The sequence below is a fragment of the Salmo trutta genome, chromosome 5 (assembly GCF_901001165.1).
Source record: "Salmo trutta chromosome 5, fSalTru1.1, whole genome shotgun sequence".
Taxonomy (NCBI): Eukaryota; Metazoa; Chordata; class Actinopteri; order Salmoniformes; family Salmonidae; genus Salmo; species Salmo trutta.
This window is the reverse complement of record NC_042961.1, coordinates 18743628-18762191: the sequence shown is the minus strand read 5'-3', so window position 1 is coordinate 18762191 and position 18564 is coordinate 18743628. Positions and strand designations below refer to the sequence as shown.

At 42.4% G+C, this 18564-nt stretch overlaps 1 protein-coding gene and 1 long non-coding RNA gene across 3 annotated transcripts in view; one reads left to right on the top strand and one right to left on the bottom strand.

The window, feature by feature from the left end:
• Positions 1–6019, bottom strand: part of fancl (FA complementation group L) — a 14576-nt gene extending 8557 nt beyond the window's left edge. Inside the window, exons 1-5 of one of the 2 annotated variants that reach the window (XM_029752789.1) lie at positions 5609–6019; positions 5380–5438; positions 5051–5111; positions 4531–4587; positions 4303–4400 (exon numbers count right to left, since the gene is read on the bottom strand). In XM_029752789.1, the coding sequence (XP_029608649.1) occupies positions 4303–4400; positions 4531–4587; positions 5051–5111; positions 5380–5438; positions 5609–5767 (434 nt within the window). In that variant the 5' untranslated portion in view covers positions 5768–6019. The remainder of the gene's footprint in view (positions 1–4302; positions 4401–4530; positions 4588–5050; positions 5112–5379; positions 5439–5608) is intronic. The other variant, XM_029752787.1, reaches the window with a different exon arrangement.
• On the top strand, positions 6003–18564 carry LOC115193792 (uncharacterized). The gene is made up of 4 exons (XR_003878237.1): positions 6003–6033; positions 6595–6633; positions 7087–7260; positions 18476–18564. It is a non-coding gene; the product is annotated as an uncharacterized LOC115193792 (long non-coding RNA).

Here is an 18564-nt window from a genome sequence, read left to right as displayed (position 1 = left end):
TGTGATGCCCCACTGTGAAGACTGATGATAGCAGTGCAAATGCAACTACAGGAACGGAGCTGCTTAGAAAACAGGAACAGATGACACACGTGTGTTTGAGTGAGCAGTATATGGACGGAGCTAGCTGTACAGTGGTGAAAAAGTAATTTGTTAAAGTAATGATGAGAACTGTGGTACTCCAGATATCAGTATGAAAAATATGAGATCTGTGTAGAAAGCCAGACAGTCATGTAAAATTTCACTCACTATTACAGTGCCTTTGGAAAGTATTCAGACCCCTGGACTTTTTCCAAATTTGGTTATGTTACAGCCTTATTCTAAAATAGTTAAATAGTTTCTCTCCCCTTCATTAATTTACACATAATACACCATAATGACAAAAACAGGTTTTTAGAATACTTATGCAAATGTAATATTCTAGTTCTCAGACCCTTTACTCAGTACTTTGTTGAAGCACCTTCGGCAGCGATTACAGCATCGAGTCTTCTTGGGTATGACGCTACAAGCTTGGCACTCCTCTATCTGGGGAGTTTTTCCCATTCTTCTCTGCAGATCCTCTCAAGGTTTGTCAGGTTCAATTTAAATAAAATTTGTCACATGCGCCGAATACAACAGGTGTGGACCTGTAGCTCAGTTGGTAGAGCATGGTGTTTGCAACGCCAGGGTTGTGGGTTCGATTCCCACGGGGGGCCAGCACAGAAAAAAAAATTATGAAATTGTATGAAATGTATGCATTCACTACTGTAAGTCGCTCTGGATAAGAGCGTCTGCTAAATGACTAAAATGTAATGTAAAATGTAAATGCTTACTTACAAGCCTTTAACCAACAATGCAGATTTAAGAAAATACAAAAAAAGTAAGAAATAAGGATAACAAATAATTAAAGAGCAGCAGAAAAAATAACAATAGCGGGGCTATATACAGGGGGTACCGGTACAGAGTCAATGTGCGAGGGCACCGGTATTGAGGTAATATGTACATGTAGGTAGAGTTATTAAAGTGACTATGCATAGATAATAACAGAGAGTAGCAGCAGTGTAGATGAGGGGGGCAATGCAAATAGTCTGGTTAGCTATTTGATTAGATGTTCAGGAGTCTTATGGCTTGGGGGTAGAAGCTGTTTAGAAGCCTCTTGGACCTAGACTTGGCGCTCCGGTACCGCTTACTGTGAGGTAGCAGAGAGAACGGTCTATGACTAGGGTGGCTGGATTTTGACAATTTTTAGGGCCTTCCTCTGACACCGCTTGGTATAGAGGTCCTGGATAGCAGGAATCGTGGCCCCGGTGATGTACTGGGCCGTACGCACTGCCCTCTGTAGTGCCTTGAAGTTGGAGGCTGAGCAGTTGCCATACCAGGCAGTGATGCAACCTGTCAGGATGCTCTCGATGGTGCAGCTGTAAAACCTTTTGAGGACCTGAGGACTACTGCCAACTCTTCTCATTCTTCTGAGGGGGAATAGGTTTTGTTGTGCCCTCTTCATGACTGTCTTGGTGTGCTTGGACCATGTTAGTTTGTTGGTGATATGGACGCCAAGGAACTTGAAGCTCTCAACCTGCTCCACTACAGCCCCGTCGATGAGAATGGGGGCATGCTCGGTCCTCCTTTTCCTGAAGTCCACAATCATCTCCTTTGTCTTGATCACATTGAGGGAGAGGTTGTTGTCCTTCCACCACACGGTCAGGTCTCTGACTTCCTCCCTATAGGCTGTCTCACCGTTGTCGGTGATCAGGCTTACCACTGTTGTGTCATTAGCAAACTTAATGATGGTGTTAGAGCCGTGCCTGGCTGTGCAGTCATGAGTGAACAGGGACTACAGGAGGGGACTGAGCACGCACCCCTGAGGAGCCCCCGTGTTGAGGATCAGCGTGGTGGATGCGTTGTTACCTACCCTTACCAAGTAGGGGGGGGGGGGGGGGGTCCGTCAGTAAGTCCAGGATCCAGATGCAGAGGGAGGTTGGATGGGGAGCGTTGCTGCACAGCTATTTTCAGGTCTCTCCAGAGATGTTCGATCGAGTTCAAAGTCCAGACTCTGGCTGGGCCACTCAAGGACATTCGGAGACTTGTCCCGAAACCACTCCTACGTTGTCTTGGCTGTGTGCTTATGATCACTGTCCTGTTAGAAGGTGAACCTTCAACCCAGTCTGAGGTCCTGAGCGCGCTGGAGTAGGTTTTCATCAAGGATCTCTCTGTACTTCACTCCATTCATCTTTGCCTTGATCCTGACTAGTGTCCCAGTCCATCCCCACATCATGATGCTGCCACCACCATGCTTCACCGTAGCGATGGTGCCAGGTTTCCTCCAGATGTGACGGTTGGCATTCAGGCCAAAGAGTTCAATCTTGGTTTCATCAAACCAGAGAATCTTGTTTCTCATGGTCTGAGAGTCTTTAGGTGCCTTTTGGAAAACTCCAAGCGGGTGGTCATTTGCCTTTTACTGAGGAGTGGCTTGCGTCTGGCCACACTACCATAAAGGCCTGATTGCTGCAGAGATTGTTGTCGTTCTGGAAGGTTCTCCTCTCTGTCAGAGTGACCATGGGGTTCTTGGTCACCTCCCTGACCAGGGCCCTTCTCCCCCGAGTGCTCAGTTTGGCTGGGTGGCCAGCTCTAGGAAGTCTTGGTGGTTCCAAACTTCTTCCATTTAAGAATGATGGAGGCCAGTGTTCTTGGGGACCTTCAATGCTGCAGACATTTTTATGTACCCTTCCCCAGATCTGTGCTTCGACACAATCCTGTCTCGGAGCTCTACGGACAATTCCTTCGACTTCAATGCTTCATTTTTGCTCTGTCAACTGTGGGACCTTATATAGACATGGGTGTGCCTTTCCAAATCATGTCCAATCAATTGAATTTACCACAGGTGGACTCCAATAAAGTTGTAGAAACATCTCAAGGATGATCAATGGAAACAGGATGCACCTGAGCTCGATTTCAGGTCTCATAGCAAAGGGTTTGAATACTTATGTAAATAAGGTATTTCTGTTTTTTATTTTTAATACATCTGCAAACCCAAAAAATATATATATATATTCAATGATGTCTAGCAGACTCCTCCAAGTTAGGAAGATGTGACACCTATATCGATTACAATAACAGCCAAATGGATGTATGGCCATTTGGGGTAAAGGCAAAGTATACAGCAGGGGTGTCAATGTCAATCCATGGAGGGCCTAGTGTCTGCGTTTTTTCCCCCTTCTTCCTGTCAATTAAGATCTAGACCATCAGGTGAGGGGAGTTGTTTACTAATTAGTGACCTTAATTCATCAATCAAGTACAAGGGAGGAGCGAAAACCTGCAGACACTGCCCTCCGTGGAATGAGATTGACACGTGGTATATGGTCTTAGGGAAACCTAAAGGCAGATTGAAGAGCAATACACAAAAGGTGAATGCAAAAACACATTCACACACCTCTTACTTCAAACAGACACAGAGAAGAAGAAAAAATGTATATGCCCCAAAGAGTGGTACATATGGAATAAAGTTGTGTCTATTTAATGATGCCAAATACTTTAAAGCATGTGTTTTGGGCATAGAGGGGGCCGGAGTGGAGATACTTGACTCCATATTCCCATTCACTAACTCATGACTTCTCAAGGCAGTCTCAAGCTCATTCAAATGACCAGGCTCAACGCAAGCCTCTCTTACCTGCACCTATCAGCAGACAAAATGAGTGAACGAGTGAAAACCCAGGCTATTAATGCCACTGCCAATTAAGACGATAAACGAATCTCGAGTGCATTGAGGCCTGCTGCGTAATGCCTCTAAAGGTAATACAGTATTGAAATGACGTTCACCTCATTTCCACATAACTTCAACATCCCCCCCATTAAACCTAAGAGTAGGGTCTTCAATTAGACCAATTTGCATTTGCTAATATCATAATTGCAGCTGTAGTCATTAATAGGGAAAGTGGAAAATGAGTAGCCGAGCTAAATGGTAGCTGAGATGCATCACCAGTCACAAAGAGAAGACGGTATTGGCCCTGGCTGACACATAGCTAGGCAGTGTTATTAAATGGGATCTGGCTTTAACTATAACTCAATAACAAAAAAATAAGGATGTCATTATGAGTCAGTTATTAATGCAGTATAATATTGTCCTAAGCCTTTATTTTATGGTTCAGGCTGATGGTGTGGCCGCTATAGGGTAATAGTCACTGGCTGGTATAATACAACACAACTGGAAATAATACAACACAACTGGAAATAATGCAGGTTATAGTCTATGACTAGTGACAATAGTTTTTCCTTGTCAGGTCACGTGGTAAAGCTCCTGGCCCTATCCCTACTTGCTCCAGTACATACTTATCCCATCCCAGGTCCTCCATCTCAATGATGAGCTGAGAGTAGTACTGTGGAGGGGGGATGGAGCGACACTCCGGCCTGCACTTGAGGGCCACTTCCTGAAACATAGAACGCTTCCTGTTTACAATCAATCACCAGCATTTCAGTATGGTATTATTTTACTGTATGTATTATGACATCAAGGAATATGTCAATTTCAATCTGAGAGGTAAAAACAGATGCTCTTACCAGGACAGTCTTCAGCTCCAGAACAAAGCTGACTAGATCAGGAGAGTGATGTAATCTCTGCAAAAAGACAAAACAACAAGAGAGATCTTTGATTAGCTGGAAAATTAAGTGTTACTATAGTGTCTTCTTTCAAACCAACTTAGTAGCTGTTCAAATCAAGGCCATTGTTTTGATTAATGGAGCCTGCCACTAGGGTTAATAATTAATGATAGCTTAAAGCCTGTGAAAATAATGAACTTTACAGCCTGGGGTGAAATATAAATCTAATCCCAATAACCCAGAGGTGACCACATAACAAATAGGGACATTTCCAAGGCAATGTTAATTATGCAGTGGAAAATGTTATTTTTTCAACAAGCGAATGAAACACAGCAAGTGATGGAATGCATAAGTGAACATACAGTTCACTAAGCAGTCCAGTCTACCTATCCTTGAAAATATCTTCATCTGAAATAAATTGGCCTCTCAATTGATTAGAGTTATTCAAGTGTGGGTGTGGATTGCTTTGTTTTTTTCTTACCTGTTTTACTATATGCTCATATCCACACAATAGCTGTTTCAACTGCCAGCAGCAGTGAAGCCTGCAATGCAGAATGATATTTAGTAAATCATTGATTCCATTTGATCCAGGGGACTAGAGTGAAATATAATTAATTTGGGGTATGAAAGAGGGCAAGCAACATGTATCATTAAGTTTGAGGCCACCATTCCTCTGCATAAGTCTGTGTGCGTGTAGAGAGAGCAAGAAACAGATGGACAAACAGACAGACGAATTGACAGACAATTCCTTGTGTCTGTCTTTCTCTGACACACACACGCAAATAGAATACAGGGGACTTGTAACGTTACTTAGCCAGTTTAAGTTGATGATCTGGTGGAAGCAGTATTCTTATTCTGAAGTCTCTCTCCTAAAATAAAATAGTAACAACAGTAGATAAAGTAGGCCATCAGATCTTGTTCAAACCATAAATATTATTCTGGCAACTTCTAAATAAACAGCTGACTGTCCAAGAATCGATGCATGCGCGCGACTACTACACAGCCAAGAACGTTCCAAATTATATCAAAGATACAACACCTGAACCGTGATAAATCCATCATAGACCGTTTTCTCCTTGTTGAGTGGTAACAACAGCGGACTCTCTTTGACAAGTAAACTCTCCATTCTTGACAGTTCGAAGTCAGCTGTGTGGTGCTGGGCTAACGTAACAATATGGTTAGCTGACCATGGTAGCATGTAAACACCTTAAGTTGTCAGCTGCATATAGTACTCACGTTCGTGCCACTTGCACATTAACTAAGAGTGCGTTTGAGAAAAAGGTATTTCAGAAATACAAGTATTGCCTTTGTACACAAACCGATACGTTCTTTTTGGTTGAGTAGCTAGCCAGCTAACTGTTTTTCCCGCAAAAAAAATAATTAAAAAAGCGTAACATACGTCACACAGGCTTTGGTTTGAATTACAAAACTTTATTAGCTAGGGCCAACTAAGCAGTGTTTCGGGTAAGCTTCTATTATTTTAAGTATTTATGCAACTTTCACGGAAAAAGTTAATTGATTAAGAAAAAGGGTTATAAGTTATTACACATTATAAATTGCCATTCTCCATGTAAATTATTGCTGTAGCCTGTTTACAAAATATTGAATAGTTCATGAATGTTGCTGACTAGACATAACCCTGTATTAGCTTGGCCTCAAATTAAATACATGATTAAATCATGGAAATAGGCTCAACCTCACTTCTAGGATGTTCAGCTAACTGGTCCTTTTATATGAATAGCCCACAGGTAATGGACACCTTTTGATGTACAGTATAAAGAATGGCATTTCATGGTTGAAGAACGTATCAAAGCAGTAGCTGAAGGGTCTCTGGAAGGCATAGGCCTAGTCAATGTGTTGAAATGTAGGCTAAGCAAAATGTGTGGAGGTATTTACAGTGGGTATTCCGTTTTTATTCATTATAAAGACTATATGTAAGGGACAGGGATATGTTAAGAAATAAAAGTATTGCTGATCATTTTGTGAAAGGATTCTCCGTTTATTCTGTTCTATTCTATTCTACAGGTGACATTGCCAACCTCAGATAATGTGTTCTCCTTTGAGGTAGGTATTGACATTACATCTACATCTATTTTTAGTCTAGATTACCTTGACCATAAGACAACAAAACAATCACACTGTCATGTAATTATTCTGCCAGTATCATTCATATTCCATACATTATGAAATCCAATAAGACATTTGTCTCTGTTTCAATTTACATACGCATTGTCACAACATGTGGCATGAATCCCCTCTCCCGAATGCCAAATATGTCATTACAATTCCTATTCAAATCCAATCAAATCATGATTACTACAAAAGCCACCACATTGCCGTGCTCCTATATGCAGGTTTGAGGCTTAGCTCCCTTTAAGCAAATATTTATCCCTCCAGCCAGGATGACTGTATTACAGTTTGTGATTATATATGGGTTTGTGAGAGGAGCGTGTCAACCGTGCATGCTCCACAATGTGCCTGGAGAGATTGATGTTTTGTCATCCACCTGCTTCAAAGCTGTAAAACCCGGCAGGCAGCAGCAAACGGAGAGACCTACCCAGCCCGGAAAAAAAACAAAACAAAGAAAGACCTTACTGGTGCTGTTTACACATCTGTGTGGAGGACTATCTGGGCTTGTGTGTTTTGACATCGCGCTCAAATGGCTGCACGGCTCCTGTCTCAGTGAAACGGGTGAGTGATATTCTCCTTCTCTCTCTCCCTCTCTGTCTCTCTTCATGTGCAAAGTGCAGCAGTCATGCAACACGGCTGGCTTAATAGCATTCAAAAAGAAAAAAGGCTTAAAGAATTGAGTGTTGGAGAATAGCCCAAGCCGGTGCATAGATTGTGCTCTCTCTCTCTCTCTTTCCCTCTCTCTGTCCTTCCTTCCGCAGCCTCCAGCGCTGGGCTCCAGCTCTGAGAGAAATGATCTATTGTGCTTTGTTTATCGCTAGCCATGGTCACTTCTCTGAAATGCAATTGGCTGGAACTACAGCGTGTGGGTCCTGCACCCAGTGTTTTTTCCTCCTCCTCCTCTCTCTCTTTTCCTCTCTCCCTCGCTCTCTCTCTCTCTCGCTCGTTCGTACAGATCCCTTTGAGACAAGATATGAGCAGGGGTGTCTGGTCCAACGCACTTCTCTCTCTCTGTGTGTTCCGCATTCATCTGAATGACAATATATAGGACATATTGTTATGCAAGAGCTGAAATGGACATAACGACTAAATAGTAAAATAATAATGACATAGCGGTAAATATAGTTTTTGTTGTTAAAGATGTAGGTTGCATTTAGGTTACACTATTTTAGCTATCTTTTGAATGCTGGTGGGATTGCTGATATGACCTATATTTTATGTTACCACTTACCACAGATTTATACTTCATTTACACTTCTATCTCACATATTAAATGTGTGTTGCCATTCTATGTCAGCTGTTTAGAAATAATTGAAGGTATATATTATATTATGGGACCCCCCTGCCCGTTACCCAGGTCTTTATTCTATTATTGGAGCCAAGATCTGTTCTGCTCGAATGGCTCTTCAGACATGCACGCTAGACATTTTTTTAATTTACATCATTATAGTCAGAGTTACAAAATATTTGCAGTGTGCGCCTGTTATTTTCAAGAGTGAATATATGATAGACATAATGAAAGACAAAACAAAGACTATGAGGAGTTACCTATCAAGTGTTTTTGTACCTTACCTTTGAAAAAAAGAGACTGGATGTGAGTGGTCCCACACCAGATTAGTTCCAGATTAGGCAGGGCTGTGCACTATGAAGGTTTGAAGTAATGAAGGGAATCAGACCCAGCCTCACTACTGACCAGGCCAGCCCAGCGGGCCAGAGTCTGGCCCCAGTCCGGATGTCTTATTTAGCCCCATTAAATAGACTCACACAGACAAACAAGACAGACACAAAAACGCAGCGCTTGTTTAAAAAAAAAAATCGAATCAAAATCAAATGTTATTTCCCACATTCTTTGTAAAAAACAGGTGAAGACTAACAGTGAAATGCTTACTTACGGGTCCTTTTTCAACAATGCAGAGTTAAAGGCAAAAAATTAACTTACAAATAGAAATAGTGACACCAGGAATAAATACACAGTGAATAACATAACAATGCAAAGTAAAAAAATAACATGGCTATATACAGGGAGTACCAGTACCGAATCGATGTGCAGGGGTACAAGGTAATTGAGGTGGCTATATACACATATAGGCAGTGCTTGAATTGGGATGAAAGAAGTGCTGGAGCTGTCTTTTTCCAAGTCGGTCCATTAGACTATGTTAACGGAAATTCACAAATTACATTATGCTATAGAGACCTCTGATTATTCACTGTTAAGGGTTCAAAAACAATTCCCATGACTTTTAACCAAATTTCCATGACTATTATAATAGTCTGCCTCCTGTACCTGCCTAACCCTGACCAGATTATGTACCTCTGCCTGCCCTGACCCCGAGCCTGCCTGCTGTCCTGTACCTGCCTGACCAGATGATGTACCTCTGCCTGCCCTGACCCCGAGCCTGCCTGCTGTCCTGTACCTGCCTGACCAGATTATGTACCTCTGCCTGCCCTGACACCGAGCCTGCCTGCTGTCCTGTACCTGCCTGACCAGATTATGTACCTCTGCCTGCCCTGACCCCGAGCCTGCCTGCTGTCCTGTACCTGCCTGACCAGATTATGTACCTCTGCCTGCCCTGACCCCGAGCCTGCCTGCTGTCCTGTACCTGCCTGACCAGATTATGTACCTCTGCCTGCCCTGACCCCGAGCCTGCCTGCTGTCCTGTACCTGCCTGACCAGATGATGTACCTCTGCCTGCCCTGACCCCGAGCCTGCCTGCTGTCCTGTACCTGCCTGACTCTGATCTGATCACGAACCTCTGCCTAACCTCAATCTGCCCTTTGCCTGCCCGGTGTTTCTAATAAATCATCTGAGAACTGTACTATCCGCCTCCCGTGTCTGCATCTGGTTCATATCCTGTGATAGTATAAGGTTCAAATATTCATGTTTCAGGGCACATCTATGCACAGCAAGTTATATTTTTAACGTTGTCACAATTACATTGCTACTGTTTAATAGACGGGAATCCCAGTTTTCCAACGGTGCAGATTTATTTCGGCTAGATTTACAGGCGTTGGAAAGACGACAACGATATTAATGCTTAGTTAGCTATAGTTAACTAGCGAGATAACTTCTAAAAGGTATGTTTTGTATTGGCTATCTAGTTAGTCTGTCATTATTTTATACATGCTGCTGATTTGTCGCGGTCTCTCTCCTCGGGCAACGGCCTACTGGCTGGCAAACATGAAACACACAAAGAAGGGTCATTCCGATAATGGCTGATATGTATATTTTTAAGTGATTGGTCATATTTAAAAGTGTGCCTTAATGAATTACATTACTTTTCATGATCTTACAAACCCTAATTTGACAACTTGGAACGGCGCATCATGCGCATTCAGGTTGGTGTATTTTCAATCTGCACAATCTCGAACAGCCTAATGTCACGCACAGATTTACAGACGAGCGGCAAATAAATTTGAACAAAGCGGAATCAGGAAACGAATCCCCACTCACCATTGCTATACAATGCAAATCCCGCATTGATTCAACTTTTTTAGCCTTATGAGTGAATCTGGGACGGCGATAGGCTACTTTGTTTCATAGAGGAGCTGGTACGCAATTACCCAAACATTTGAAATGCCGGTATGGCGCTCTGGATAGCTCCGGCACAATTCAAGCGCTGTATATACAGTGTATTCGGAAGATATTCAGACCCTTTGACTTTTCCCACATGTTGTTACATTACAGCCTTATTCTAAAATTGATTAAATGGTTGTTTAGCCTCATCACTCTACACACAATACCCCATCATTACAAATATATATTTTTTTATAAAATAAAAACGGAAATATCACAGTTACATACATACTCAGACCCTTTACTCAGTACTTTGCTGAAGCACCTTTGACAGTGATTACAGCCTCAAGTCTTTTTTTGGCTATGACGCTACAAGCTTGCACACCTGTAATTGGGGAGTTTCTCCCATTCTTCTCTGCAGATCCTCTCAAGCTCTGTCAGGTTGGATGGGGAGCATCACTGCACAGCTATTTTCAGGTCTCTAGAGATGTTTGATCGGGTTCAAGTCCGGGCTCTGGCTGCGCCACTCAAAGACATTCAGGGACTTGTCCCAAAGCCACTCTTGCGTTGTCCTGGCTGTGTGCTTAGGGTCATTGTCTGTTTGGAAGGTGAACCTTTTCCCCAGTCTGAGGTCCTGAATGCTCTGGAGCAGGTTTTCATCAAGGATCTCTCTGTACTTTTCTCTGTTTATCTTTCCCTCGATCCTGACAGGTCTCCCAGTCCCCGCCTCTGAAAAACATCCCCACAGCATGATGCTGCCACCACCATGCTTCATCGAAGGGATGGTGCCAGGTTTTCTCCAGATATGACGCTTGGCATTCAGGCCAAAGACTTCAATCTTGGTTTCATCAGACCAGAATCATGTTTCTCATGGTCTGAGAGTCCTTTAAGTGCCTTTTGGCAAATTCCAATCGGGCTGTCATGTGCCTTTTACTAAGGAGTGGCTTCCGTCTGGCCACTCTACCATAAAGGCCTGATTGCTGGAGTGCTGCAGAGATGGTGGTACTTCTGGAAGGTTCTCCCATCTCCACAGAGGAACTCTGGAGCTCTGTCAGTGACCATGGGGTTCTTGGTCACCTCTCAGACCAAGGCCCTTATCCCCGATTGCTCGGTTTGGTCGGGCGGCCAGCTCTAGGAAGAGTCTTGGTGGTTCCAAACTTCTTCCATTTAAGAATGACAGAGGCAACTGTGCTCTTGGGGACCTTTAATACTGCAAACATTTTTATGTACCCTTTCCCAGATCTGTGCCTTGAGACAATCCTGTCTCAGAGCTCTACAGACAATTCCTTCAACCTCAAGGCTTGTTTTTTGCTCTGACATGCACTGTCAACTGTGGGACCTTATATAGACAGGTCTGTGCCTTTCCCTATCATGTCCAATCAATTGAATTTACCACAGGTGGAAACATCTCAAGGATTATCAATGGAAACAGGATGCACCTGAGCTAATATTCGAGTCTCATAGCAAAGATTCTGAAAACTAACATAAATAATGTTATTCTGTTTTTATTTCCCATGGCTTCTGGTTGGGGTGTGTGCGAAACGGTCACTTTGGTGACGATGTCGTTGATGCACTTATTAATGAAGCCGGTGACTGATGTGGTAAACCTCAATGTTATCGGATGAATCCCAGTAATATTTTGAGTCTGTGCTAGCGAAACCATCCTGCAGTTTAGCATCTGCTTAATCAGACTATTTCTGTATTGAGTGTGTCACTGGTACTTCCTGTTTTTAGTTTTTGCTTGTAGGAAGCAGGAGGATAAAGTTATGGTCTGATTTGCCAACGGGAGGGCGAGGGAGGGCCTTGTATGTGTTTCTGTGGGTGGAGTAAAGGTGATCTAAAATGTTGTCGCCTTTAGTTGCACAGGTCACATGCTGGTAAAATAAGGGTAAAACAGATCTCAGTTTTCCTGCATTAAAATCATCAGCCACGAGAAACGCTGCATCTGAATGTGCATTTTCTTGTTTGCTTATATCTTGTTGAGTGCGGTCTTAGAGCCAGCATCGGTTTGTGGTGGTAAATAGACAGTAAACTCTCTTGGTAAATATTATGGTCTGCAGCTTATCATGATTGGTAATCCAACTCAGTCCAGCAAAAACTTGAGACTTCGTTAACAATAGAGATTGCGCACCAGCTGCTGTTAACAAAGAGACACACCCATTCTCCCTTCGTCTTACCCGAGGCTGCTGTCTGGTGTTGACAATGCATAGAAAAACCAGCGAGATGTATATTCATGTCCTCGGATATTACAGTTTTTCAGGTCCGTTGATAGGATGTCTTGAACAGAGCTCATCCGTTTGTTCTCCAGTGACTGCACGTTCGCCAACAGAACAGAATCTGATGGCGGTCTGTTTGTTCGTCGATGTAGTCTCGTCAGGATGCCGCCTCGCCTGCCTCTTTTTCACTGCCTCTTCCTCTTTAGAGTCACAGGGAATAGGGCCTGGTCCGTGTTAAGCAGAATCTCCAGAGGTGCCAACTTGTTGAGGTAGACATGTTCATCCAAATCGAGGTTCATGATCGCTGTTCTGATGTCCAGAAGCTGTTTTCGGGCATAGGAAATGATGGCGGAGGCATTATGCACACATTTATATTAGATAAGCTTTAAAACCCCCCTCAAAAAATAGCAAAATTGTTCAGGAGCTTTTAAGACGGCTGCTATACACTGCAGCTCCATCTTCATCTTCAAACCTCTTGATTCACTGTGAGCACTGACAGGACTGGGCAACAGTCTGAGAAATGTGTTGAGTAGCACTAAACTGCTCTCAGGACCCAACTCTGAGCCAAAGAGTCAGATGTAATGTGCTGCAGGAAGGAGGGCTGCCAAGGACTATAATATGAGCTCTGATTATCTGACATCAAATGACATGGCCATTTTTAAAACTGCTGTTTAATTTCTTATCTGGCAAGCTTCTTGATAAATAATTATAAATACTTTATGTGGTTTCATGCTTTTGTTTGTTCTAGCCTATATCGTGGCATTCACCATGAAGTTTAGGAACTGAGTACTTTTATGGTTTTGTTTGTGTGTTTGTTTGACTATGCACATATATATCTGTTAGTGTGGGTGTGTTTACTCTAATTTGCTGTATCACGGATGTGTGGTGATCTGAGTTGGAGCGGCGCAGAGTGTGAAGTCTTAGCCTGGATTACAGGGCTCAGAGATAGGGCTGAATCCAGCCAGCTGTCTGACATGAATTGATCGGATTAGAAAGTGTGGGTTCCTTTCCCCCACGGGGAGACCAAGCAGGTTGTGTATAATTGACTTTACTCCCTGAATGTCTTGTGGGCTAGGGAGGTCTGCCTGTCTGGGAGGGGGTTATCCCTAGGAGCCTGGCGAAGGCTTAGGAACAGATCGATATCACCAGTGTTGAGTTGCAGCAGGGAACCTACCTAAATAACAGTAGGGGGGTCGTTCCACTTCAGAAAGCACAATAAAAGAGGATTTCGACACCCAGCATCTCAGATTGTTCTGAAATTGTTTCTGTAGTTAGAGACAGGTAAGATTGGAGTTTTTGTTAAAATTGTTTTTTATCTCAGAGAAATTGATTGCGCCCAAATTGGTCATTTTAATTTATAGGATTCAGATAATATTCAATGAATATAGTGCCCAACAAACTTTTTCCTACCAATGAGTAAGAATTGAGGAATCCAAAACGTATTCAAAAGCCACCCACGTACCTCCCATATCCCATACCAATCCCACCACAACAACAAGTGAACAGTATTAGTTCTCTATGTTTGACAAGTAGTATGAAGCTGTGGCTTGGAGTATTTCTTCTTCATTCTTTGTCATGTATTCCCTGTGAATATGGTGATGTTTTTTTCCCCCTGTTCAGATACATTTGTCATTGATGTTGCTTTCATTATTTACCATAAAGTAGTGTGAAAGCACCAGGTTTTGACCACTAGATAACACTGTTGCTGATATACCGCAACACTTTTTTTAATCCATTTTGCTGGTCTCTTGTGTTAATTAAATAGATCAACATTTCCTTTGCAACTTTGTGTAGAAAACCAATAGATCTGTCTTATTATGAAAATAAATTGTGTGGTCATCCTCACAATTCAAGCCTGTCCTTCATGAAAGCATTTCAAAAAGCTTATTTCTGGCCTCCTGAGTGGCGCAGCGGTCTAAGGCACTTGTGGGGGGTTAAACGACTTCCGGGTTAAGCGAGGGGGTGTCAAGATGTTAAGAAGTGAAGCTTGGCGGGTCATGTTTTGGAAGAAGCATGACTCGACCTTTGCCTCTCCCGAGCCCATTGGGGAGTTGCAGCGAAATTGGGGAGAAAAGGCCGTACAATTACAAAAACATTTAATAAAAAATAAGCTTATTTGTCTGTTTATATCCCTGTTAGTGAGCATTTCTCCTTTGCCAAGATAGTCCATCCACCTGACAAGTGTGGAATATCAAGAAAATTAAACAGCATGATCATTACACAGGTGCACCTTGTGCTGGGGATAATAAAAGGCCACTCTTTGCAGTTTTTTGTCACACAAAACAATGCCATAGATGTTTCAGGTTTTGGGGGAGCGTGCAATTGGCATGCTGACTACAGGAATATCCACCAGAGCTGTTTGCAGAGAGTTTAATGTTCATTTCTCTACTATAAGCAGCCTCCAAAGTTGTTTTTGATTATTTGGCAGACTACATGCAACCTCGCTAGCCCAGGACCTAGCGAGGTTGCATGTTTGATTATCTAACCAGCCTCACAACCGCAGACTACATGCAACCTCGCTAGCCCAGGACCTCCACATCTGGCTTCTTCACCTGCGGGATCGTCTGAGACCAGCTACCCAGACAGCTGATGAAACTGTAGGTTTGCACAACCGAATAATTTCTTCTCAAACTGTCAAAAACCATCTCAGGGAAGCTCATCTGCATGCTTGTCGTCCTCACCAGGGTCTTGACCTGACTGCAGTTTGGTGTGGTAACCGAATTCAGTGGGCAAATGCTCACCTTCGATGTCCACTGGTACGCTGGAGAAGTGTGCTCTTCATGGATGAATCCTGGTTTCAACTGTATCGGGCACATGACAGACAGCGTGCATGGAGACATGTGGACAAGCAGTTTGCTGATGTCAAAATTGTGAACGGAGTGCCCCATGATGATGATGGGGTTATGGTATTGGCAGGAATAAGCTACGAACAATGAACATAATTGCATTTTACCAATGGCATTTGAATGCACAGAGATACTGTGGCGAGATCCTGAGGCCCATTGTTGTGCCATTCATCCAGCCGCCATCACCTCATGTTTCAGCACGATAAGACACGGCCCCATCTCGCAAGGATCTGTACACAATTCCTGGAAACTGAAAATGTCCCTCATACTCACCAGACATGCCACCCATTGAGCATGTTTGGGATGCTCTGGATCGACTTGTATGACAGCCTGTTCCAGTTCCCGCCAATATCCAGTAACTTCCACAGCCATTGAAGAGGAGCTGGACAACATTCCACAGGCCACAATCAACAGCCTGATCAACTCTATGCGAAGGAGATGTGTCACACTGCATAATGTAAATGGTGATCACACCAGATACTGACTGGTTTTCTGATCCTTGCCCCAACTTTTTTCTTTTACGTTTCTGTGTCCAACAGATGCGTATCTGTATTCCCAATTGTGTGAAATCTGTAGATTAGGTCCTAATGAATTCATTTCAATTGACTGATTTCCTTATATGAACTGTAACTCAAAATCTTTAAATTGATGCATTTATATTTTTGTTCAGTGTAATATCTAACAATATCAAGACAATTTAATAATCAAGAGGTTCCCATGTGATAAGGTGAGAAAACGCAGGGTGTGGATGTAGAAAGTCCACTTGATTAGTGAAGTGTGCTTGTTTTAGACACTGTGGAGTGTTATTGTGATGTATCCTTCACCCCATACGGTTGATTACAGTCATCTAACCAGTAGGCTACGGTAGGTTTGCCATGCCCAGTGATACAGTAGTGTTATAGTATGTATCCACTTATCTTCAGCAGCACTACTGACTAAGGAAAGAAGCTTGGAAGTGTTATTTTGTCTTTTTAAATAATATATAACAAAATAATCACAAAGCCATTATAGAAATATGAACTATACTTTGTAGGCTAACACATCAATCAAATATTTTATTTCCAACTTCATTTTCCTAATGTCTTGTAAATAGCTGCACTGGTGAGAGATGTCTTTTAGATGTACTTAAAACAGAGCATTCATTTATTTTAAAGTTAGTTCTGCATGCTATCCCTTTGTTTTTCTCTTTCTTAAGCATCAACTTAAAGTTATCCATTGAAAGATACGGACTATAGTATATTTTAGTGAAGTAATGAGTGTTCTTCATATCCAATAAGCTGTCATTAATTCGGTCTCTCGGTAAAATATAGCGATTCTCCACATAGGCTATAGGCACGAGTTAAGAGTGAAGAGTGGACTAACCTCGCCTGTTTTGGTACAGACTAAGGTTCACTTTAATGGATCAATTCTTTTATTATTAAAGGCGGCCTCTGTAGTGCAGACTAATACATTCTGAATTGATCCCCTCCAAACCTTTATTGCCATTTCTCCAGCGAAAGACATGTTCACTAGAATAAAGATTTTACATAGTGACTTGCCATTAAATAAGCCTATAAACTGAAGTATTCACATTTTCACTGAAAGAAAATAAAAGGCGAGAGAGAAAGAGCTGGAATTGCCAGCAGGCTTTTTGAATATCATTACCACATTTTGCTAAAATTCAAATCATAGCATAAGGACGGTACCTGATAATTAAAACTGTCTCGGTGCGCCAGGGCTTTGATACATACTCAAACGTCTGTGTGTGTTTGTTTGACTCTGTGTGTGTGTCTGTGTGTGTGTGCATGTGTGCGCGCGGGTGTGTGTTTGTGTGTGCACACCATCACAGTCTAGGATATATTAAATCGGAGGCCATTCTTTCAGAATAGGGATGTACATTCAGTTTACCTTGTGTCTGTTTTGTGGATTGATTGAGTTTTGTCTCTGTGGTATGCTGAGGTATTGCCATAGGCCTGATAGACTAGTGAAAGGTTGTGGCTCTATGTAGTCACCTATTTAACTCATTTTTGGGGCCTGAGACAAGGGCCCTGTTCAGTCAAAAATGCTAAACAGTGAATCCCGTTAATCCAGTGTAAGAAATGCATTCATAATGCCAGGTATGTTTCATTGTAATCATATTATCATTGAAACCAAATTAAACTCAACAATCAGAACATGCTCTCTTGTTGCATAAAAGCAATGTTATTTCTGTGCTACCTAGGAAGTCATACTCTGGCGCTTTTAAATGAACAGGGCCCTCAGTCAGAGCTGAGAATAGTGTGGAGTCTTTGCGGTAATGGAGCCTGAAGCGTGCCAGACCATTATTGACCAAATTTGTGTGAATGAGCCCAACAGTTGAGGACATAATGATCCAGACTCACTGGGGTCTGTGTACCCGGCCCACGGGCTAGCCACTCGATCGCTGATCAATAGCTTTTTATTAAAATTGTTTGCAAAGAAATACAAATCCATATTGTTTTCTTTGGACAGGGGCACTGTGAAATATGTTGATATATTTCTATATTTTTTCCAGATGAATGCAGAAAATGATTGGTTGATATGCATGAGAAAAACACAGGGCAGTGGTGGGTCGATATCGGAATATCCACTTGGAATTGATTTAAAAAAAAGATGCATTTATGATGATCTTATTTTCCCTCTCTTCAATAGGGGTTGTATTACATATCATATTACCCTCATATTAAGAAAAATGTTATAACATAAGTAATTATAATACTTATGCCAATAATGATATGCTGGGAGAGGCTTATTGATTCAGCCTATGATGCACCTGGACTAAATGAATTGCAAATTTGCCTATTGGCAATCTCTGCCACTCACTTCGATTCAGTGTTAGTATGTTGAATTGCACCAGCCAGAAAATTATCTTAGCATTTCTGAGGCACTGGAATACTGAACAAGGAAACCTTGTCACCAAACAAGATTTGTCTTCTTTCCTCTCTCTCACTATTGTGCTGTGCTTAAATCACATTTATAATCCTTCCACTGCAGCAGACTATCTGACATGTAATGGAATTTGAAGACCATCTTTATTTAGATCTGCAGTTGGAGGAGATTACCAAATAAACTGCCCACCTCTCCACTTTTCCTCTCTGGGGGAAGACAAGAAAGGAAACAGGGACGGCAAACAGACAGGTGTAAAGACAGTGTGAAAGGATACAGAGAGAGTTAAAGTCCGGGTTTATGTTTTCTCTTTGCAGAAGATGTAGAGGAGCTGGATGCTGGAGAGTGAGTGGAGGAGTGAAGCTGAGCCCTGGACGGAGGGATCTGCTGGAGGAAAGGAGAGAGA